This window comes from Pleurodeles waltl, chromosome 5, assembly GCF_031143425.1.
Source record: "Pleurodeles waltl isolate 20211129_DDA chromosome 5, aPleWal1.hap1.20221129, whole genome shotgun sequence".
Taxonomy (NCBI): domain Eukaryota; kingdom Metazoa; phylum Chordata; class Amphibia; order Caudata; family Salamandridae; genus Pleurodeles; species Pleurodeles waltl.
This window is the reverse complement of record NC_090444.1, coordinates 745,210,232-745,234,361: the sequence shown is the minus strand read 5'-3', so window position 1 is coordinate 745,234,361 and position 24,130 is coordinate 745,210,232. Positions and strand designations below refer to the sequence as shown.

At 44.5% G+C, this 24,130-nt stretch overlaps 1 protein-coding gene across 1 annotated transcript in view; it reads left to right on the top strand.

Annotated features, from left to right (window-relative positions):
- The first annotated feature begins 13,790 nt into the window (after positions 1-13,790).
- The window catches only part of BCL2L11 (BCL2 like 11), a 156,070-nt gene continuing 145,730 nt past the window's right edge, over positions 13,791-24,130 (top strand). The window contains exons 1-2 of the mRNA XM_069234706.1: positions 13,791-13,979; positions 18,883-19,031. Of these exons, the coding sequence (XP_069090807.1) occupies positions 18,896-19,031 (136 nt within the window). The 5' untranslated portion in view covers positions 13,791-13,979; positions 18,883-18,895. The remainder of the gene's footprint in view (positions 13,980-18,882; positions 19,032-24,130) is intronic.

Sequence of the window (24,130 nt, the reverse complement as noted above, 5' to 3'; positions counted from 1 at the left end):
GCATAAATATTCGGACATGTTTTTAGAAAGCTGTGGATACCCTGTAAAAATCAAAGGAGTGAAAGCGAAAATATTTTCGGTGGTTCAAGTTAATTCCACGCTATAGAACAAAATAAAACAGCTCTTTGCATTTAATTTTTAAAAATCCGGAATATTTACAGAGCAGCCTGACTGAGGTATGTAGGATGTGAGTCTCTCTCTCACATTTCTCTCCTGGGCGACCCCGTCCTCCCTTCCTGACCGTGCTGGTCTCGTGCTCCCCCACCCCTCGCACGTTCTCCCTGTGTTTCGACACAAGGGGCCCCGCACGCTCACGCACCTCAGTTAAGCGCCCTTTTGAGTTGCTGTCTCACGGACCACACAGATGGCTGCCACTGACTCAAATATGTGTCTAGGTGATTAATTGTGAGTCACTCGTGCCTCTCTGCTGAGCCTCCATTACAGCGCCTCCGCCAGTGGCGGGGGCAGCGTTTATTTACAGAAGCCCCCGTCGGTGACCCCTGTAATGTCCTTTCTTTCTTGTGCTGCAGGGCGTTTTCCTTATGTTTGCTAATAATAGTCATGAAAAAATTATAACAACAATTATTACTGTTGTTATTATTAAAGGGAATCAGAATTGTTTCTTTGGAGCTACTTCCGAAAGACATGGGTGTTGAATGCCGAGACTGCCTAGTTTTTCTTCGCACATCAAGGGTACCGCCTTATACTTCCGGTCTATTTATCTCAGGCATGTGGGTGTTTTTTTCACTCCTGCTTTCTCTCTTGGTAACTCTTTTAAAGCATTATTCTCATCCTTCTTATTTCTCAATTTTCTGCACTTCCCTCTCTCGCTCTAGATCAAAGCCCGAGGATGAAAAAAGTCTCTGTCCCAAAAATGACTCCCATCTGCGGCAACGGGCTGAAAGTGGACCCTTTTAGGAATACTGTGAAGGATACAAAACCTACAGGCGATTTCTAACCTACCTGGGAAGACTTTAAAATATAACTGGAAATGAAAATAAACTGCGTCACATATTTGTATTGCCTCTGATACACCCAGGCCGCGTCACAGGGACAGGACTGGTTTAAACTGCAGCACGACCGAGACGAAACCCCTTGCTGTGATGTGTGCAATTGAAGACCTTTGGTTTGTGTGTGTATGAAACTTAATGTGATGCTATTAACGCCTAATCTGGAATGAAAACACCGTTTCCGGTAGAGACGCTCCTGATCGACTGGCAAAATACGGAACAGGAAGGGTGGAGGAAAGAACGAACCATCCCAGAGACAAGCACGAGTGCAATATTTACAACATTTAGAAAGTAAAACCACTTTTCATATTTCTGCTGCCTTTGAACCACGGACACAGCACTGAACCACTAGTGACGTCACACACGCCCACGTGATGTGTCAAACTACATAGTGCGTAGAAGGAATTTACGGGTTCCAATTGCCCTGCAGCTACAAACGATGTAACAAACTCTCAATTTAACAAAGGATACATAGCAGCTCGCCCCACAATTCATTGTACTAAACTATTAATATTAAAAATGTAAACTCCATCTGACTCTCGCGTTATCCTATGTCCGACATGATTTGCTAATCTAACCCTAGTTCTACGTGCATTCTGGTACTTGTAGTTGTGTTTGTGTCCAGTAAACACAAAACCACAAGAACTAGAATGCAGAGGGGAAAGGCGTGTCAGCAAAGAGGCTTAAGTCTGATCCACCTTGGGGCTGTGGAGTAAGCGCAACGATGCCTTTACCATAAAGGCAAACACTATACAAATGTCAACAACGTAACATTTAATGTTGGTTGTGCGCCAAGAAGCCAGATGCTACCCACCGAACGCACATCTGTCAGTAATATAAGAATGTATATATATATATATATATATATATATATATATAATTATATATATATATATATATATATATTTTAGAAATGAAATAAGCGCAGTTCGGAGTCCTATATAAAAGCAAGAGCAAGTATTACTGTTTTTACTAACTAACCCAGACGTTTTTTCCAATTGCATTATGGTACATATAGTTCTGCTCGCTCCATTTCCGATAAGAATTTGGTTTTATAGTTTTTTTGTATTGCACTTGTGTCGTTTTTAAGCAGTATATAAAGGTGTTACTGTTACTGAATTAGAATACTTATAAGAAACCTTTTCGTCGCAAATTTTGATCATGACTTATGACAGACATCGTATGATCTATGCCACCTGCCTTTTGTCGAGAAGTGACGAATGATTTATGTATTTTTTTTTTTATGTTGTTGCTTATGAGGTCCTTGACCGAAATAAAGTATTCAAGAGAGAATTACAACACCCAGTTTTTAGGTCTCAGAAGGAAGGATGGCTGAGTTTGCCTTCTGGGGATTCAAACTCCTAAATCTTACAACTCACTGAGCCATCCAGTTCGTTGAGCACAAGTTACCAGAATGCGGGTGTTCAAATAAGAAAAAATAAAGGACGTGTTTCAAGTCCTCACGCCTCTTAGAATAATATGTGGAGTCAGGCAGAGCTCAGTGCCGAGGACAGATGTGACCTGAGGGGGACCCGATTGCCCTGAGCAAGCTTAGAAGATGGCTGAGCTGTTTCTGCAGGGGTACCAGGGCACAGCGCCCGCTCCATGACTGTGCAAGAAGACTATTTATATCGTACAAAAAGGCACAGCAGTTCACGCTCTTGTAGTCTCCAGCTAAGGCTTCAGGAATGCTATAACAGTAGTTGTCGCTCAATCTCCAGTTGAACAAAGTGGCGTCACTCGAAGTGCTATACAGCCAATGATCGAATTTAGCTAACCGACTGGCACCTTCTGTATGCTGTAGCGGGCGGGAAGCAAAATCTGATTGACAGCTGAACAGTTCAATGGATACAGAGGTCTGACCCAAATCCCCTGTATGTTTATATTTACTTAAAAAGTTCACCTTTCCTATTTCCGAGCTAGTCCTAGTCTCTCTGGGTGCTTTCAAACCAACACCATAAAGTTATGCTTTTCTGTGTTGTTTCAGGTTATTTATTTTAAAGTTTTCTAAAGATAGGATGATCCCACTGTCAACACCAGAACGCTTTACATAGTTGAAAACATATATACCAAGTATAAAATGAAAAAATAAAAGCAAATCCAAGCAAAACCGCGAGCATTCAACACTTATAAATATATACAGTAAGTCACATTTTCTCTTGTCGCATGATTTAGTCAAGCCTACCGCATAATTTGGTCCACCCCTGCTACCAAATGCCCACAGCACATTAAAATATATACTGAATTAACGTTTTATTTGGCATTTCTCTACGATGCGAAATGTATCGTTTGACTTCGGCTTTGTACTGTATAAGTTATGCAGCCACATGTTAAGATGGCGTCATAGTTTGCAGTCTCCGTGATTTGGGTCAGATGTTGACGCGCAGTGCGTCCCTCGACTGCAGCCCAGCAGCTTCAAAGCCATGCACAGACATGCAATTATCTTCACTCTAACTGCCAGAGCTCGTCCAGAGGTAATCTGTAACCTAGTTGTCCACCAATTCGCCATATTTATCCCAAAGAAACTACTATAATCGAAATCGATACTTTAAAGTTACGTTTGTCAGGCTTGAAAGAATGTGGCTTGAAAAGTACGGCTGTCATAGAAAGTATGATGGACAAACACAGCTTGAGAGGCTGGCGTCTCCAAATGTCAACAGCCATCCAGGAGCTGTGCTCCTACAGACCACCACTGCAGCTCTGCCATTATCTGCCCGGGGTCATATTAGGGGTCGCGAAAAAGGTGTTTCAGACTTGCAGGTGCGTCAGTGTCCCGCGTAAACTGCTATTTACATGGTTTCCCTTGCCCCCAAACTGAACTGAAAAAGCAAAGAAGTGTTTTCTGATGACAAACCAATGAAAGATAAGAAATGCTCCAAAGCAGCCTACTGAGCAGTCCTGACCAGGATTTTCTCAGGTATTCTTAAGAAACGGTTCAAAAATATTGTGATCAAATTCAGAAATACCACCCGAACAACACACCGTAGCGGTTCGTAAAGGCGTGTGCTGGTGTTCTCATGCGTAGATTACGGTTATGCGTGTGAATACACAATGATCATTTAGGTGTCTCCCCTTCCCACATCTGTGTAAATTACGCATGTTATATTTTCCCAGTGCTTTACGTTTCCACATTTATTGCCTTCCAAAATATGTGTGAAGTATGCGTCTTGACCTAGCTGCATATATTTATAGTGTCCATCCATGTCTTGGATTTCCCCACCCTTCCAAATCCTGCGTTTCTGATCATTTAATAAATTTCCGACTGGAGGATTTATGAAAATTGTGGAATTCTGTTTCAATTTTGACCAATATATTTATTTTCCCTTGACAGAAATTGTAATTTATTCCAAACTTTTTAACAGAGTGATGCATGAATTGCTTACCTACAGTCGGATTATACATATAATTTTAGCACGTTTCCGCTTTATAAATCACAAACAAAATACGTCGCAGCCGCTTAAAAGCGTGCACTAACATGTTGCTCCTTTTCACTTAAACCAGGAGAACTCATCCTGCAAAGTTGTGCTACCTGTTTTGATGTAGTTTTTTCTTCTAAGTAGCACCCCTGTTGAGCCTCTGCTTTGTTGGATTTCCGAATTATAGACTAGCCCAAACCTACAGGCTTTGCCAGTGCTCGTTTTTAATGATGCTCACCCTTCTTACGTTTTTAATGATGCTCACCCTTCATAAGTATAAAATGACTCCCTGTGTTTTGAAGAGCATTGTATTCTGTGCAAACTCCCATCAGACAAGCAAAATGGTTCACTCCGTTGAGTTTAAGGCGATCGCTCCCTAACCACCTTCCGGCTTCCCGTGGAGAGTCCTCGGTTGACAGGCATGATGCGGCTGAGACTGTATGACTTGCCAAGATATTCAAGAGGTCTGTATTTCAGAGCTGCTGCCTCTGCTCTGGGCGGGTGGGTGGAGCGAGGCTGCGGTGTAGTAACTAACAACCGAAGATTTGTGGGGGTTCACTGATGTGGTTGAGGAGCTCTTGTTGCAGCAAAGTAGATACGGGAAGGGGAAAAGGCTCGAGGCGATGCAAGGGGTGCCCTGGGGTGGGCACTTGTGCTACGCACGGTTGTCGTGTATATAGGGAAAGGCTGCTTTGAAGCGGTGTGGAAAAATACCAGGTGAAATCCGACAGACACCTCACCATGCCCTACCGAACGCACCTGTACTGTACTATTCATCAGAAACTACATGTATTAAGGAGGTGTATCACTCCAAACAGCCCCCTGAAGCTACGCCCCTGGGTCCCGCATCAGATTCCGTGGGGAAGGGGCATCATTTTGTGTTACGCCACTGTGTCCTGGGAGTACCATGGGAGGGGGCACGTGTGGGTCGTGCGCGGGATGCTCTGGGGTGCGCAGAGTGCGGTTTGGATAGCGCGTTGGGCTGCTTTGGTGGGGGGGGGGGGGGGCGGAGTAGACCACAGAGATATTCGAGTAAACGTGGAGGGGACGTTGCGCCGGTGGTAGAGAGGACTGGGCCCGTTGCAGGAGGGGGCTCGACTGCCCTGGAGTGGGCGCTGTGGCGCAGAAGGGCTGCTCCCGCGGGGGGCTGGCGCGGGGAAAGGCCGGCCCTGGGGTGGGTGCGGATACTGCGGAGGGGTGGGTGGTGCTGCGGTGGGGGAGGCGTGAGCTCTGCCGCCTCCTGACCTCCGCTGGCACGGGCTCCGCCTCCCGGGCGGCGCTCCTCCCGCCCCCGGGGCTCGGCGGGCGGGCCTGGAGCGCCAGCAGCGCAGACATGAGCCGGCGGGGCCCGCGGAGCGGACAGCAGGTGAGGGTGGGCGGCCGGGCGAGGCCCCTGTGCACGGGGCCGGGTGCGCGGCGCCTGTGTGGGGATTTGTGCCCGCGAGGGAGCGGGGACGTGTCGGGGCCGCTCTCGGGGCAGTGACCGCGGCTCGCACCCGCCAGACGCCGGTCCTGCCCGTCATCTGCTAAGTCACCATTTCCAGTCGTCGGAGGGAGGATGAGTCACGCTACCTTGTTTACTCCGGCCTCGCTGCGGGATTGTATATATAATATATACAGGCACGCTATATCCTCCCCGAGAGAGGAGGCATTTATCACATCAATCGTGGAAGTATATAGAATGCGTGGGGAGGGCGGCACTGGTTAATGGGGTAAACTTAAAAAAAAACTGCAAACAGGAGATGCAGTCTTGAGACGCCGAAAGAGGCCCGAGTCTCGGCCGAACATCTAGCGTAGTCTAGTTCCGCTGTAAAGCTTAAAGTGCACTCTCAGGTCCAGTTTCGCGCTATATATAAAACAAAATTACACATAAAAAAATGGGATGTTTCGTAGAAGACCGACACGATGTTGCCGACTATTAAATTGGCATGCTTTATTCCTACTTGGACGTCTTTCTTTCGCCACCTTCGCTTCCTGCCTCGCTCGCCTAGGTTTGCTTCCCTCCCTGATTTTTCCAGTGTCGCAGTTTACTAGTATTTCTCTTGATCTAACTTGTGTGAAAGAAGTCCTCCCCGCCCAAAAAATGAGAACGGGTCCCCTTCACCTGTTACTGCTGGCAGAAATTAAGCACCGGTCTTCTATTTAGTCACACCTGGAGTATTCTGGTTAAAAATATATTTCGCCATATGTAGTTTTCTTCAGCGCCCGTGTTGGACTGGTGGTGCCATTATTTTGGGGATGCGTGGGAGATGATGTGGTAATGGGAGAGGACGTGTCCTAAGGGTCAGAACTGGGGAACCAGGTTCAAGTCTCGGCGTCGGTTCAACATCCTCTAATTCCGACAATCACTTAGGGCCATATGTACGAACACTTTTTCCCATAGACACAGAATGTGTAAAAACCTTTGCTACATCTGGCCCTTAGTCTCTTCGTGCCTACAAAACCATGAATGTGTTCTAATGTGTCTTTGTAACTGGGTCCCATGTGAAGTGCTCCTGTACCTTCCTGTCGAGGTCGCTCTTTATGAAACTGCAAAATAAATGCATGCCGGGTTAAGCACGGACTGCTTGGACGTCACAGGTTCAGATTCTAGCAAGGGCCACTCTGCATCAAGTAAATGAGTTCGTGGTTAAAGAGGGTAAAAGTAACACCCTCTCAAAAAAATATAAAGGGGAAGACGCCCAGTTTCCTTGACAATAGCCGCCCCAGTTCCCATCGCCCTTCATGCCTTGCGAATGGGGCCGTGGGTATACGAGAACCTGGGAAGCCTCGGACCGTCCGGCTGCGCTGCCTATGGCCTTAATCGTGTCAGTCGCACGCACTTTGCAGACTGCGAGCTTCGCACGCAGACTCAGGGAGTGCGCGGAAAGCAGTATACAAACAGCGGCAGGTTTTCAGTTGTACATGTAATTCTTTTTTGTTTTTTTTGTTTCTTCTTTTCTTCAAACGGTGTTTTTCTATAAAGAGGCACGCATGTCCTTTCGGGTGCTTAGTGGAGCTAGATGGAATACAAAAGCGAAAGGTGTCTCGTAAAAGTCAACTAATTTTTTTTCACAAGACGAACGTTTATTAGCGTTAAAAAATGGGAACTTTTCCGGCATCTGTGTATAATCAGTGTTTTGACTTTATCGCACCTGCTGTGGTACTTGCTTAGCATATCTGTCACGATTTTGCGGTGTAGCTCAGTGTTATCTTATTTCTCGCGCAGCCACGAATACGTCGTACTGGAGACAGAGCCGTACAGAGCATTATTAGTGTTCTGGCATAAAGTGGAAGCCCCGGGGGTAGCCGTCTTATCCGGAACAGTTTTGTTTTTTGTCTGTTGTGTTAAACTTGTGAAGCTTCCGACTTTCGCAATTACTGCAAAAAGTAATCAGATGACTTGTTTCGTGGTTGAATACGGGCCATGGAAAGTAAGGGCATCAGCTTGTATTACCGTTTAAGAAAGAATGAGCCTGGGTTGAGAGAACGTGGCGCATTACGGCCATGCAACGATGCACACATTTGAATTGCATAATTGGATGTGGCATATCTACATTTGAAGGCACTGGCAGGTTGTGTTTCGCCAGGAACAGCACGATTTTCATTGAAATGCGAAACGAAGTTAGAAAAAAAAAAAATCACGGTCCAAACTCGGCAACTATGCCATTAGAACACATTTCAGCGCTCCCTTCCCGACACGCATATGTATAGACAGAACCGCTAGTTACCATAGTTTGCTATGTTGGCCGTACACCATGTGTCCATCATTGGGTTTTATGGTACTTCCGTTATAACGTGCAGTAACGCAAACAAAGACGTCATATCCCAGAATGTACAGTTGCTTAAATGAAAGCCGCGAGACCGTAGCAGGTAGGAATATACATGTAGTTATTCTAGTCATTTTTTTAATGGACGCCTTTGCGCCTTCAAAAACATAAGCGGGCGAAAGTAAGTCATGAGTACAAGGCTACCAAATTATCGTGGTTCATGCGTGACTAGTTAGCCCAGTCCCGATTTTTTTCTTAGAATTCTGCGACTTGTAGTTTTATGGTTTATAATCGTACACGTTCCAGAATGCTAACAAAAAATGGTACCGGTTTAACTAGTCACGCATGAACCTTGGAAACTTGGCAGCAGTGGAAAGTGCTAAAACGACGCCCGACTCTTGAAGAGCATGATATAAGGGGCCACGCTTTCTAACCTACCCCCCAACAAAAAAAAACTCACTCAGTCTCTGCGTCACGTATCAATGGGTAAGCAAAATCCTGACATGAGTTTGTGTTGTCCAGGTTTGTGTTCTGATTCCCAAACCATATATATATATATATTTTTTTTTTTTGACGGAGGTATGGTTGGTCTCGATGAACTGCCTAAAAAATTAGTAGTTTGTAAGTGAGCGTAGGCGGTTGATCCGAGCTTGAACACTAGAGGGCAGCAGGGGATTTCGACATCCTCGGTAGGTGCCTGTAATAAGATCGAAGCTGTCTGGAAAACTACACGTTAGGGGCGCGTAAAAGTGCATTGAAATGAAACACACTTGCACTTTCTACATGTCAATCAGGACCAGTGGGATTATGCGATAGGAAAGGGCCAAATTATGCGGTGCAATGCAGCACGTTCTGTGCTTGTAATACTTAGTTACATTGACATTTTTACACTCATTACCGCTGCCTGGGTATTGGTTGCACCTTATCAGTAGCAATTTAACACCCTAAAATAGCATTAAGCAACATAAAGGTGTCCAGTCAACTTTTCGTAACCTTTGAACCATTTGAGATAGAAACAAAATTAGTTGGTTGTTAAGAACTGCATATTATGCAGCACATGATGGATTATTTGGCAAATCCATAATTATGCGAAAAACGCAGTTGGTGCACAATGGTATAATTCCAGAGGCCCTGATTTTAATTGGCTTGTTTCAGCAGGTTTAGGCGTTAAGCAATCTAATTTGGCGTGCCTGGGTAATATTTGGCTATTCCGTACTATGGCCTATCTCTAAATACTACCTTCTAGGACACATTAGTTCCCGTGTGGTTAAAGCCTAAAACGTGAAGGAGGTATGTAGCAACATATCTAGCTTTGGGTTAAGGTCAAATATGAAATAAGGAGCCTAGATATAAAGCACAGTTAACAGGCTTGTTAGCATGTAAACATTGAAGTTAGTAAAACCTGCACATTCCCACCTGACCACTACACACATCTGCCAACTGTACCCACCTGCTTTATTTTCCTGCTACAAACACGTAAAATAAACATCAATCATCAATCCCTGTAATTGGTTGAGCCAAACACAGCTTCATATTATGAAGCCACTAAATAAGAAGCATTGACAAATCCTATAGGTCTCGTCCGTGAAACCAGTCAGAACTAGCAGTGCTTGCCCGCCTCCCCAGAAGCCTGCTGTGTATGTTTGAACGGATTTTCATAAGGTGTAAGAGAATCCATTAAAAAAAATACCATCATGGATGTGCATGCATTTGTAGAATCCACTGCTGAAAGGATTTTCCTAAAGCAGAGGCTAGAGGGCACACGTCCACAGTGGCCATCTTGAAATACTTAAATATTTTAAGACTGTGCCTTGGTTTTTTCATGATGGAGACTCCATTGGCTTCCTTTGCTGGCCCACACCACTGTCAAAACCATCTGCATCATTTACAAAACCACCACAGCAAGTATCACTGTTTATCTTACAGAGGAACTCACCATCTCTGGGGGTTCTCAGCACCCCCCTCAGCCAAGACCCCATATAAAACTGTAGACTATTAAGTATAAAAAAGAAAAAATATGATGGAGGTCCTTTTCCATCTATGCGTGCAGGATCTGCAACATCTCCATATCCATCAGGACCACTCGAACACTGCTCCAGTTTAGGAAAGAGTTGAGGTGCACCTCTTTGAAAAACACATGATCACAGGGCATACACAACTAGGCTTCCTCTCCTACTACTTGCTGACTTTAAAACTCTGCTAGCTTTTAGCTAGGTTCACACTATAAAGATACTACATACATAAATACATTGAGCTGGGAAATAAGCAAACCCTGGGACGCTTGGGTTTTTATAAAGAGAAGAGGAAAGATGGAACAAGGAGAGAGGGAAAGACATTAGTCAATCACTGAACTGCAAAGTCTGACATCAGCAATGATATGATACAGGTTGTCCAATCAAAGACTGTAAAACCGAAATTCTCCTTGATTAGCACAACCCAAGAATAGGGTGGAAGTCCATCATACCAGGAGCTGGGAAGTGAGAAACATATGGAAGCCATCTAAGCATGAACAAGGTGGTGACCCAAAGTCCATTTAATGTTTTGTATTTTTGCATAATCGGTTTTCCACAAGGAGCAGCTAATGCAGACTGCAATTGAGACTTAATCCACAATTCTGGAACCTCTACTTTTTCTTTGTGGATCTTGTGCTAGTTTAATGAACTTTACCAAAGGTGGGGCTTGTGCTTGAGAGATTTAACAGGTAGTCAAATATTTACCCATAGCTGCCCTCTCGCTTAAAGTTAACAGTGCTTACAAGGCACACACCATGGGTATCAAATGTGTATTGTCTTACTATTCTTTCTATACAGAGCAAATGTCTGTTTTGAATACTTCTTTAAAGTAGTTATTGAAATAAGCCAAAAGATCATTGAGTACACTGAATCTCCATTGTCATGGCGCAAAATGATTCACACACACTCTCTCTCTCTCTCTCTGAGCCCTTAGTCTCCCATATCCTGGGCCACTGGAATTACGCAGTAGGGGGTGGGTCAAATTATGCAGCAGGGTTGAGTAAGTTATGCGTCACGAAAAGGAAAATTATGCAGCACATTTTGTGACAGTTTTTCTTCATTATTTAGTCATTTTTAAACTTAGCACATTCTGGGTTTTATTTATACTTCATTAGTACCAGTTTAACACCCAAATATGGCAATAAGCTACAGTAAAGTGGCCAGTCAATCTTTGCTAAGGACCTTCCACTGCGCAGCAACACGTGTCACTGCGTTTTACTCAATTGAACCGTTTGAGCTAGAAATAATCTTTTTTTGGTTAAAAATCTGCAGATTATGTGACAAGTGATGAATCACGTAGCAAATCTACAATTATGCGAAAATCGCTGCAGCCTCCACAAATGCATAATTCTAATGACCCGGTCTGCCTCACAGATATTCATTGGTGATGAAGCAGAAAAGGAAAGACTAGCAAACATTTATATATCATGCAACAAAATTGTATAAGACAATGTGATTTTAGCAAAGAAAAATAATGTATGTAGAAAAATGGGCCCACGTAGTAGGTCGCCATTAGTATAAACAAGCTTAATTAATCATGAAAACCGACAATTGTACTAATATGTCATAACTGAAGCTATATTCTATGATTTTCTCGTTAAAACTGTTATATGCTTAGCTTAAATTTAGCAGAGGCTATGACCTAGTTGCCTGGTCTCAATTTTAACTGCATAGTTTTTCACTTGTATTAACAGAGATGTGTTTTGAATCTTTAAAAGCTGTATTTTTCCAGTCGAATGACTAATACACTTATCTCAAAGTTGCCTGCTAGGCAACTTTCATCCCCTTTGAAGCTCAAGGTCAGTTTCTGCAGGTGCAGACAATAAAGACACTGATGCAGAATTAATTGGCAACTTTGTTGCTAATTATGTTCCAAAACTCCAAGGACACCTTATGCGTAGATGAGTATTAAGAGAAAAGACACTATTCATTGGTCAAATAGAAATCACCCCATGGACCCTCCAATGGAAGAACCTGAAGAATTTTGAACTTTTCTTACTTAATCCCATCTGACGAAGAGAAGACAGCCATTTTCTTTGATGCCATTTTGAAGCCAGATTTGAGAAGCCATTTTGATGACTGATGCTTTTTCTCTATCCCAGTGAGAGAGATTTGAAAGAATTCTCACCCTAGAGACTTTAACTTTACTTTGCCCATACAATAACTTTTGCCCCCCTATTTTCCTTGCTGCTGCAAGGAAGACTTGACTTAAACTTTGCCCCTTTGAATTCTGCCCCATGCTGATAGAACCGGTACCTGAAGGACGAAGACTTACCTTGAATGCTGATTGTATTTGGTAATAATGAAAGGATAAATGTACTATTCATTGTGTTTTCCTTGTTAGGTACCAAGTGCTTATTTTGACAGAGCCTAAGCTAGAAGTTTTCTAAATTTATGTTGATTAAATCCATTTTGCATGAAGCCCCACATGCCAAAGCTAATTGGGAGTTGAGGTATTCATTTGATGCACCATGCTGAATTGAAATCTTGTTATGTTGAGGGATGTATGCAATTAGTCAATTTCAGTTACTTTTATTAGTGATTTGCACAGCTATATTATAGTGTATAATTATTCTAGTTTTACGTAGGTTGCGTGTCTTCCGTCACTATGGATAGCCAGTAATGTTCGTATATATGTATCATTTGATCTTGAGACTTACATTGTGCTAGCTTTGTTAATATAGGGAAATAAACTCATTAAGTTTAATAAACAGGTGTGGTTATTCATGACTGAAAGGTCATGGTGTGTCTAATTACTGATTTCTGTTTAACTAATTTGTTGATCAATTACTAATTGAGTATTAGTTTTTGATTATAAATGAATATTGATCACTGATTTGAGAGATCAGACGATTTCTTTGGATGAGGAGAACTCAACCCGGTCAAAAGGTTCACCGACCTCCGGTGTGTCCAAGTATAAGTAATTTACAAGGACTGGATGCGCTATCATTGGTCTTGGGCTGAATGAGAGGAGGTTTAAGGGTTCAGGGTCCCCATGCATCGCAAGGGCAGCACGGACCGTGTTAAGCCCCAGAAAATGTCTGCAACCCACTATTGTTTTACATTGATTGTGAGACTGTACTCATCGGATGTCGAGAACCGCTTATGTGGTCAGTGCCTGTTCCTTTGTACATAGGCTTGCAGTTATCTTTGATTTTATAGTTGCTTCTAGATCCAGGGCAGGCTGGCAGCGGCTGCGCTGGGTTCACCACTATTTGAAGAAAAAAAAAAAAGCGCCCCTTCCGCACGACTTTTCTGCGGAGCAGCAGCGGTGATTCACGTTGAGCCTTTCAGCGTTTAACGTCGCCTCCCGTAGCCCCATTCGGCGTCATTTGCTGTCCCCATTTCCCCTCTCCGCGAACATTCAGCGCGGCCGGTTACTGGAAACAAACTAGACTTGGCTCTCGCGCGGCTCCCCAGCCAAGTGCGTGTGAGGACAGTTTGTAAACAATGGGCTCCAGCGAAACCAGAAAGCGAGGAGGCGGGGCGAGCGCCCGGCGGTGGCTGCTCCGATTGACTAAGATTTTTTCACTAGTCCCGCCTCCTGACAGCTGCAAGGGACAGCTACAACCAATTGCAGGCACGGCCGGCCGTGTTGGGCGTTCTTCCAGTTGGCGGTGATTGGCTGAGCTGCAGTGACGTCCTCGCTGGTCGAGAGCCCCCTCCTCCACCCGTGCTGAGAGCTGTCCTCACGCGCCGCTTCCTGCAGCTTGTTATTGTTTGCCTGTCTCGCGCCTCGATAGGCGGCCTTTGCTGCTTGTGCCCCGTGGGATGGGCTCCTGAGTTGGAAACGTAAGTTGCGCCTTGTCTTTGCAGGACTCCGTGGAGCACGGGACACTTGCTGCGGGAGGTGCGCGCTCCTTCGTTCAGGGTTCGGGCCGGGGTTGCAGGAGCCTGCTTCTGCCATGAACGCCGACTCCGCGCAGACCCGGCCGGAGCTGCTGCCTCAGCAAATTTACTGAGGGAGGCTAGTGGGAGGGGACGCTGTGTACCAACCCACGGGAGTCGCTGCGCCTCCAGGAACCTCTCTCAAACCAAGAATCGCCGGAATCATTGCTCCCAGTGATCTACCCTCCCCCTACACTTCCTCGGTGAACGCCTGGATCGGACTCACTGAACTCTGTTACCTTCTGGAAGTCCGCACCCCCTTGGATTGTCACAGCTCACGGTCGGCATTTCATCCTATGGCCCAGAAACGCTGCCCTTATCTCGTTGGAACGGAATTCCGTGCCATGAAGCAATTGGGATACTTGGATCCCTCTGCCGAAATCTGTTGAATTGGAATGAGGTTTTGAAAGGCCGCAAGTGGAAACCATTTTTTTGTTTTTAAAATTAAAGTGAGGGTTGGAAAGTGTACAAGGAGGGGCGTCCTGACAACTGTGCAACATGTATTAGTCACCCATGGCATTTCCTGCTCCCATACCCCCCTTTGGCAATAGGTGCACTCCTCCTTACTGTGCGTCTCTCTCTGTTTCAGAAGCCGCCCAATGAGAGCTGCCCTCCTTCGCCCCTTAATGCCGATGCCCCCAACTCCCGCGTCCTTAGGTGGCGCTACCTCATAGCCCCCTTTCTCCTCCCCTGGATTACCGACCTGCCACGATCACTGACCCTTCCTGCTTCCCTACCGGAATCCCCCTTTTCTCCTCCTGAAGCTCTGTCACTCCTCTCCACTGGGAATCACTGCCCAGTCCCTCCTTTGCAAACCAGAACAGTGGCAAGATACACGGAAAGGAGACACACGAGACAAGCGGATTAATGTGTGACCCACACGGCCTGCTATTGTCACAGTAGGTGTTATAGATGCAAGTCGTCGATCTCCACGCTAGAACAGCTGTGATTTGGTGTGCATGTTTATGGCCCGGAGTTGTCCTGTTCCAGATGTATATTTTCTCGTTAGTCTTGCCAAACACTGGATTGTCCCAGAGGATGTTTTCATTGTGGGGAGGGGTGTTTAGGTTTATCCCCTATCTACCAACGGTGTGCGTGGCTATAATGATAGTGGATTTTGAGACATGGATGTGCTACTAATTCATGGTATGTGCAGTCTTCGCTGTCCGTGCTGGAATACGTCTCCGGCTTGCTTTTCTCGTTACTATCTCCGTGTTGTCCCGTTGCTTAACTGTTTTTCTTAGGGTGGTGGGTTTTCGCTGCCCTCAGATTTTATTTTTTTCCAGCTGCTGTTTAACCAGTGGTTTTTTTTCCCCTCTTCATCTCCCTAGGGAAAACAATCCACCAACCAGTTTTGGTGGGTCGTATGTGTGGATTTTATGGGTCTAGGTCACCCAGTAACGTGTCATTGATTTTTGCGTACGTGCATGGTGTATCGATAAAGTTTTACGTCTCTTGACTTGTGTCCAGGGGTTTAACTTGGTCAGATTTTTTTTATTTTTATTGGGGTGCTTGGCATTTTCCGGTAATCAGGCTGGCTTATAATGTTCAAATACATTATACGACAAGCAGGATGCATGGGAGTTTCTAACGAGGCAATGGAAAGGGAGCTGAACGTGGGTTAATAAAAGTACTAGGAGCGGGAGTACAATATTTTGCAAAAAAAACAATAATTATGACTTTTAAAATGGAGAGCGAGAGAACGTGTGCCTTTTTATCTGTGTGTATGTAAAAAGTCCTGGTGAAATCTGACAGACATCTTTCACCATAGACTGAAAGCACCTGCACCAAATATTTATCAGAAAATACATTTATAAAAACTTAACGTTGAAATGTGACTACGCAAGACTCCTCATTTCCATTTGGACTTTATAAATATATTAGGGTGTGCCGTGGTATTTTGAAATTTTAATGTTGGGAATGTGCTAGTGTGCATTTACCTTCTGCTCATTCATTGAGAAACGTGAGAATGCAGTGAGCACCTGTAAGGAGGGATGTGATTGGTACTGAGAGTTCCTGCGGGTTAGTGAGTGGTGGGTGTAGGTTCTTCTGCAGGGAGCATTGTGAGATTGCACATAATGACTGCAGTGAGGGGTGCATAGAACTCCTGTGGTGAGGGCTTTGAGGGGTGCTGAAAGCTTCTTCGCGTAGGTGAGTGAGTGTTATAAGGGCTTCCTGCTGAGAAGTGAGTGAGGGTTGCAGGGAGTTCCTTCCGGAAGGAGGTAGGGGTGCAGGGAGCACTGTTTAGGAGGCGAGTGAGGGTTCTGAAGAGTGCAGGGAGCTCGTGCAGGGAGTTTCTGTCTGAAGGAGATGGGTGGCGAGAGCATTGTTTGGGAGGCGGGGGAGGGTTCTTAAGTGTGCAGAGGGCCTCTGCAGGTTGGAGAGTGAGGGGAGCAGTAATCTCCTTCTGGGAGTACTGTGAGGGGCGCATGGTGCTCCTGTATGGCATGTTTTGAGGGTGCACTGAATTCATGCAGGTAGGAGAGTGATGGGTGCAGTGATCTGTTAGAGTGGAAATAGGGGGGGGGTTCTGTGAACACATGTAGGAGCATTTTGAGGGTGCAGCAAATGCCCTGTAGGGAGCTTTGTGAGGGTGCAGGTACTTCCTGCAGGGAAGAGAGTGAACGGTGCAGCGGACTACTGAACAGAGGATAGTGAGGGTGCAACCCAAGACAGACAAAACACAATAAGAACACCACTCCGGTCATCATACATGCTGCCAAAACTTCACCCACACTCTCTTCAGTCCATAGTGCTACCACCGCATAGCTTGCTACGTTGTCAAATGCCCTTGAGCAGCGGTGTATAAAGTGATAGAGATGCAACTACATTAGTGTAACAACAATTCAGCAATACCACTAAGTGTAGTTACTTTGTTATTTCTCTAACCTTGACTAAAGCTAGACATAGTTTCCTGCATTACACTTCCTTATTTCATGCCAGTTCTCATTGAAGTAAGTCTGCATTTGGAGCTAATTGGCTTGTATAGAGAGAAAGACAAGTCGTCCAGAAAGGTGTTTCAGTGTGTTTTATGTTGTTTGCTATAACATTTCTCCTTTATGGTGATTCATCTCTGACTACCACCGCTTGATGCACACTACCTGGAGACGCGAGAATTTAGGAACAAATGGAGGGTTGCACGAAGCTTTTGTTGCCAGCTTAATGCTTGCAGCCACTGGTTAGACGATGGAGGCTAAAGATGTAATCAGTTGTCTTAGTGCCAAGTGGTGTTAGGGTTTAAGCTCTTGCTGCTTATTTTTTTTAGTATAACTAGCAGGTTATGAGTTAAAATCCTCGCAATATCAATTCAGATTGTCACCCTTCTGATGTTGATAAACTAAATGGCAATAGCGAACAAACACTTTCATGTACCTAAAACATGCCTGTATCACGGTGGAACAATCTGATAGAATAGTTTACATTAGCCTAAGGTTGAAAAGGAATGATTGGAAGCAAAATAACGTCGTGGCTCAGTGTCACAAAAAGTGCTACTGTGTGCCGCAGAATTCATAGTTCTGTCCCTCAAAATGTGCTATTCTGTGCTGCAAAATCCTGAAGGGTCTGTCTAAGGGCCTTCGGAAAGGGAGAGGAATGTGGATTGGTACAGGATCTTCCCCTGGTTAACAGCATCTGCGCAGTGTAAGGAAGAGTATCGAGCACGTGCAGCGCTACTACACATCTCCACTCAAGCACTGCATCTGGCAGCCTCTCACTGAGCGTCCAGCCAGGCTGGTTAATTTGTCTGAACCTTGTAACTAGAAAACCCAAGCCTGCGGCGGTCGAGTGATCTGCAGCTGGCCTAGAGACTCGGGCGTTTCCGAGGTACTGCTGAATGGGCTTTGCCATTTTCGTAACTCCGTTGTCTTCAGGGAAAAATTGCTGCTGCCTTCTCAGAAGAGTGGCATGCTCGCGCCTTTGTACAGCTTTGTTGAGCAGGCGCCTTTTCCCTCTCCTCTAGCTGCTTGCTCTGTCCTTTTTCTTGTTACAGTACAATTCAGCCAACTGGCAAACAGCGCTTTATAGTCATCAGATACATGGCTTGAACAGTGTGTTTGATGAAGTCACACTTTTTGCCAGACCACAATCTGCAGGATTGACTTGTTCGTTAACAATCTTTAAGATCTTAGACACGTTTGTTGCTATTTATGAAAAGCCAAGAGACACATTTTATTCTTTTTTAGAGCTGTTTTTCCACGATCACCGTGAAATGAGGCCTGTAGTGTCTGATGACGTTAACAGCCGCCGCTAATCGTATTGTTTTCCTAGACTCAGGGCTTGACAGGAAGCGTTCGCTGGGGCAGTGATCATAGTTGTTGTGCAATTTCGCTGCGGGTCAGTGGGAACACCACGATGCAATATATCTTAAGGGCTCTAGAAAAACTTTCAAGAAGACACCATCTGACCCAGGCCCCCACACGAGGGCACGAGGATTTTCTGCTCGCGCTGTGGTCGAGAGCTTTCCTGCCCTTAAAAAAAAAAGCCTACGGTAGCTAAGCCATTGTACAGTTGTTCCTTTCCGACCAGAGTGCCGGCTCCACAGATTTTGTAAAGTGGCCTCGTTTGCCTTTGAGATTTCCACGTGAGGAGTGTGCCAAGAGCGCCCCAGCTCATGGATGTTCTTTCTCCCCAAAAGCCCGCTCTGTAATTGTTATAAATATGTGGGGTGGGCGCGCAATGTGTTGTAGGAAAGTTTATTGGCCTATTTTGGGCCAGCCCGAATAATTTTGTGTTTTCTGGTATGTCTTTGATAAACATTTTGTCTTGCTTCTTTTCATCTGGTACCTGACGCAACAACTTTGCTTTTCAGAATATTCGACCAAATGGCAAAGCCACCATCAAGCCACCATCATTTAGGGTCGGAGTGTGAAAGTGGAGAAAGGGACCCCCGCCGACCACCTCCGAGGTCGCGGCGACTGGCATCGGTGGCCCCTCCCTCGTTACAGAACCTGCCCCCAGGTAATGGTCTGGGACCTGGTGACCCGTTCAGCCCGCCAGGCCAGCCGAGCAGTCCCGGTCCGTTTGCCACGAGATCACCACTGTGCATGTTAATGAGGGGATCTTCTGTGCTCTCAAACTCTTCCAGTGGCTATTTCTCTGAAACGGATCGGAGTCCTGTGCCTTTGAGCTGTGACAAATCCACCCAGACGCCCAGCCCACCCTGTCAAGCATTCAATCACTTGCTATGTGCAATGGGTAAGCAAACCGATGGTAGGACACGTATTGAGTCCGTGATCTGTGGTGTATGTTTTCATCTGGTGTCCAGAGCTGCACTGGAAACGGGGTTGCTGAATTAAGCAAGTACCGTTAATTTCTCTTCTTGCTTGGTCCATGTGGTACGTGACAGCTCTGTGCATGTTTGAAGCCATTTGCAGTGACCAGTAGTAAAAGATGTATGGCATGCTTGGGCAGCTCAACTTACTGATTTGTTTTCTTGATCTATTGTTGACTAATATTTAACTTTTAATTCCGATTAGGACAGACACGGACTTCTGAGTTCTAAAGTTACAATTCCTGTTTGTACCTGTAGCAAATCTAGATTATGCATTGATGTCCGCTTAGCCTCACTATACAGTGGTAGGGAATGCTACATCCAACAGGGTTCAAGTTAAACATTTAGATGGTAAAGGCCTTGGAAAAAGGGAGCGTCTGAGTTGTGTTCAGAAAAAGGATTGGAGTTGTGGATTTGCAAGTATCTGTAGGAAAAACATTTTTTGGGCTGGCTGGGTGGCATACAAAAAATGTGTGCACTTTCGTCTGCCAGGTCATCGTCATGATAAACTTAAAAAGCAGAATTAAGACCCATTTTATTGAAATAATAGATCACTAGCTGCCACTAAGTTTTCCTGGCTGGTTGAATTGATGGACACTGTGTACAATACAAAGATGTGTCAAGGAAGCTTGAAACTTAAAATTAACATGCAATGAAAAGTACTGACTAATACTAATTATTAATTGTTCTTTGCACAAATAACTTCCCATTAAAACTGGCAATGCGTGGTAACCACCCAACTATGCTGCCTTTGTCCTTCACTCCTCTTATAAAAAAGTATTTGAACTGTGCTAGACATCCCAAACAAAGCTGCATAATGACATTAAAGTTAACACAAATCATTTTCTGGGTTGCTAGTGAGCTTCTGTCTCTGAAGTTTCCTTGAAATCTGATGAGAGGAACCATCACCCAAACACACACAGCGATGGTATTGACTTAATTTGTGAATGGTGTCTGTAGGTGGGAGATTAAAGTCTGTTGGTGTTGTGTTGTACCTTAGGTGAGACAAACGATCTCAAATTGTTTATCCCGTTCTTTGGGGAGCCCACCTAAGCTCTGAGATACATTGTGTTCCACTGACAGTCTAACATTTGCCTCTCCCTAGAAACCACAGATGCCAGCCAGTTCGTGCCTGGTTTGTGGCTGCACAGTGTGACACATTAAAGTGTGTTAAAATGTGTTTAAAATGAATAAACGTGCACCGGTCTGGGGTCTTGGGAGTAACGAGTGAAAGTTTCCCTGGACAGCTCGTGACAAACATAATAGGCAAATAAAATTATGTAGCTGTTTGTCAATGTTTTTTTCTGACAATACACAATCTTGGTGATATTTCCTCTGATAAACCATGTGAGAAGTGAGGAGTAGTAGGGATGACTCGCAAAAGAGGGAATAGACGAAGCAAGGGCAGGAGGGCAATGGCCTCTGTTACAAGTAGAAGCGGCAACAGAAAAACTGCCCTCAGTAGATGACAGCAGAGAACAGAGTCATATGTTTAAGACGGTTGCGCATAGTTTGTTTGCAGCTGGCTGTATTACTAGTATTGGTGGACACAGCTGTGTGGAGTGTTCATCTGGAATGACCATGTAGGAGTTGTATGGCACTAACAGCTACTGTTATAGCAAAAGTTGTGTTCAGGATACACAAAAAAAACGCAGAAGTTCATGGGCTTCTTGTTTGTTGGACTGAGGCTTCAGTTGTGTGTGCTGTGACTGAGTACGGCATCAATGCTAGTTTCTTGGCAACAACTTGCATGCAAAAGATGTCTTACCTAGGCATTCCTGTCATATATGGCAGTGTAAGCGCTGTCAATGTGAGTGACCCGGCACTGCCGAGCCAAGGCGTGAGGCGCAGTACAGTGTTAGCTCTGATCATCTTGTAACTCTAGTGTACTGAAGGCAAACATGCCCAACATGTGTAGGACCCTTTAGTTTCCCTCTTTGTGATTAAGACACTCCGGCACAATGCAGTCTGTTGTGTAGTTGTTCCCTCCAGGACAGAATAATTTAAACTCACTCTGCCTTAAATATTATTTGCGTTTGAAGTTAGTGCTGTTATAAGTGCTTTTTATTTTCCCCCTTGCTCGTGTGTGCACTTGAAGGTGCTGCTGCACACCATCCCATGAAGCGTAGTTTAATGCTTATGTATTCATAAATGTCGTAGAGTAATGCGTCGAAAGAAATTTTCACCCATGCACTGTCTTTACTCAAGGACAACGGTCTGCCCATTGCTAGGCGGCATGGGTTATGAGGGTAAAATAAAGGCTCATTGCATATATATATACAGGCAAGTATTATGCCGTGCTAGAAGTAAACAGTAACATTAACATCATATCAGTGTCATAAAATGTATTTTTTTGATTATCTTAGTTAATTACTGTGCACTACACATTACAGATGTAACCGGTAAAGGGATCGCACGATTTGAAGTCACTTTGAATAAAACAGTAAATGATTAAAACTAGTCATGGTATGTATTGGTACGTAAATGGTGCAGAGTTAAAGAACAAGGGAGCGCTGTACAAGATGCGGGGTGCTAGGAGGTGATACAAGATTGCATACAAGTAGTGGAGGTTGAGGATTTGTGTGTTACATAAACTCTTACATTTTACACTTCCAGTTGCATTTCACATACTTACTTTTTTGGGGGAAAAGAGAGATAGAAATTATACAATTCTAGGCACATCAATAAGTGCTGCTACTACAACATATCTCCTCCCTGCAGTGCAAGAAATCGACAACACTTACTAAAAGGCATCTATAAGTGCTACACCTGACCTATTAACAGGGTGAGTTTAGCTTCAGTCATATCTGTGAAGATTTCTTTTGAGCTTGTCATGTTTAAATGAGCTGTACATGATTTGAAGTTCTCGGCAAGCAATGGAGTTCTCTTTACATTGGTTCATTGTAGTGTTTGGAGTGGTGTGGTTCAACAATTAAGCTGTCTGTGGGTTTGCTTCATTGCCAGGTTGAATAATTCCTTTCTCTCCATTGCATTTTTACTTTCTTCCTGGCAGGAAGATTTCTATTGCAATTGTCTGCATTCATCTTGGAGTAGATTACTTTCTTCAATGTAAGAATTTCCAAGATTGCTTGTGCCTTTAGTTGAGTGTCTGGAACCAAGGTCTTTCGTTCACGAATCAGATTTCTTATACAATAGAACCAGTTTTTCAATTTCTGGAACTCCCAAAGGAGAGGTTGTTGTACCTCTCGAACAGTAGACAATCTAGCAGCCTCCTCACAACTGAAAATGCACTTAAAAGCTGAGACATTTGCACTACAGTTTGGTTTAAAGACTTTCTGACAGCTATTTTACCTCTTGTCTACCACCATTAGAATCTTCCGGAGGATAGCTGGCTTCTTGCCTTTAAATTCTTCGAGGCAGCACATTTTTTTGGGGGGTGGACATTGTGTCCGTGATCGGAGGTCTAGAAATTAGGACAGTATTCACAGTACCAGCTCACACAAGATGAAGGCATAGCTGCCTGTTAGTGTTAAGCAACGCCACTAATTGTATGTGTATTTTCTTTGTACTCAGAAAAAAGATAGGTGAATTCTGTGAAAGAAGATCAAAGCACACTACAGAGTTCTATTGGATCTTTCCTTCCTCAGAAATGTCTGCAGCAGTAGCATGAGTATTAGTCGCGGATTGCATCGCGCAGAAGGGGTTGGGTTGGGTGGGGTTGGTGAAATGTGCGGGGGGGCCGGTGGGAATAAAAATTAAATAAAAAAAAATAAAAATAAACAAACACTTACTTCCTCTGTCGCGCTGCTCCTTTCCTCTTTTGCTGCAGGCACAGGCTCCCAGACTGCCCAGCAGCCAATCCTGACGCTGCTCAGAGCAGCATCAGGCAGACTGGGAGCCTTTGCAGGTTCTCTCCAGCCCAGTAACTGTGTTGCTGGGCCAGAGAGAGCCTACTGCACATGTCTGTTTGGCCGGCCAAACATGCATGCGCTCTGAGGGGGAGTGCTTAGCACTCCCCCTCACTCCTCCTCGGCCCTGTCCCTTTATAAGGAAACAATAATAAACACTGATTATGATCATTTCCTTGTAAAGGTTTGCAGCTGCTGGCGGGTGAGGGCACACTCCCCCGCCCTAATGGAGGAGCTGCCCAGATGAGTACTCCAGGTTGTAAAATAGCACTTGTAGTTTTAGTGCCTAAGGAGCCTATGATCGGCACTAGAAAGTAAATGTCCATACCTCACCAAGTGGTGTATTGTGTGTACGTTTGAGATTATCAGTAAACACTGTAGTGTTGGCAATCACACATGTGAATATTGCCTTAAATTAACAGCCTACCCATCTGCCCATGTACTATTCAGCACTTTTCAGACAATTTGTTATCAAATGTGTTGTTTTTATATTTATACAATAGGAAAAATACTATTTTACTTGTTCCTAACAAGAAAGGAATAGTTTAATGGTGCCCTTCCTGAAGAAGGCTTTTGGTGATCACAGAAGTGAGGCTGAAACAGCTACCTTCACCTCCTGGTATATTACAATTGCTTGCAAGGGCATCTAATGCTCTCTGGGCAAAATAAGTGAAGTAGCTCTGCATCCTCTGTCAGTTTTGATTTTTCTGGAAAGGTATTTTCCACTACATTTTAAAACTAGAAAATGACTTCCATAAAACGTGTATGGTCTTTTTGCCAGCTAAACGAAGTAGGTCTTAAGCAGTTTCCCTTCCTGGCATAGAAATTATTTTTTTCTCTCCAAAAAATACTCTGATAGAAATAAGAAGAAAAGTTCAAAACGAAATGTAATTTATTGTGGTCCAACCACCCCATTG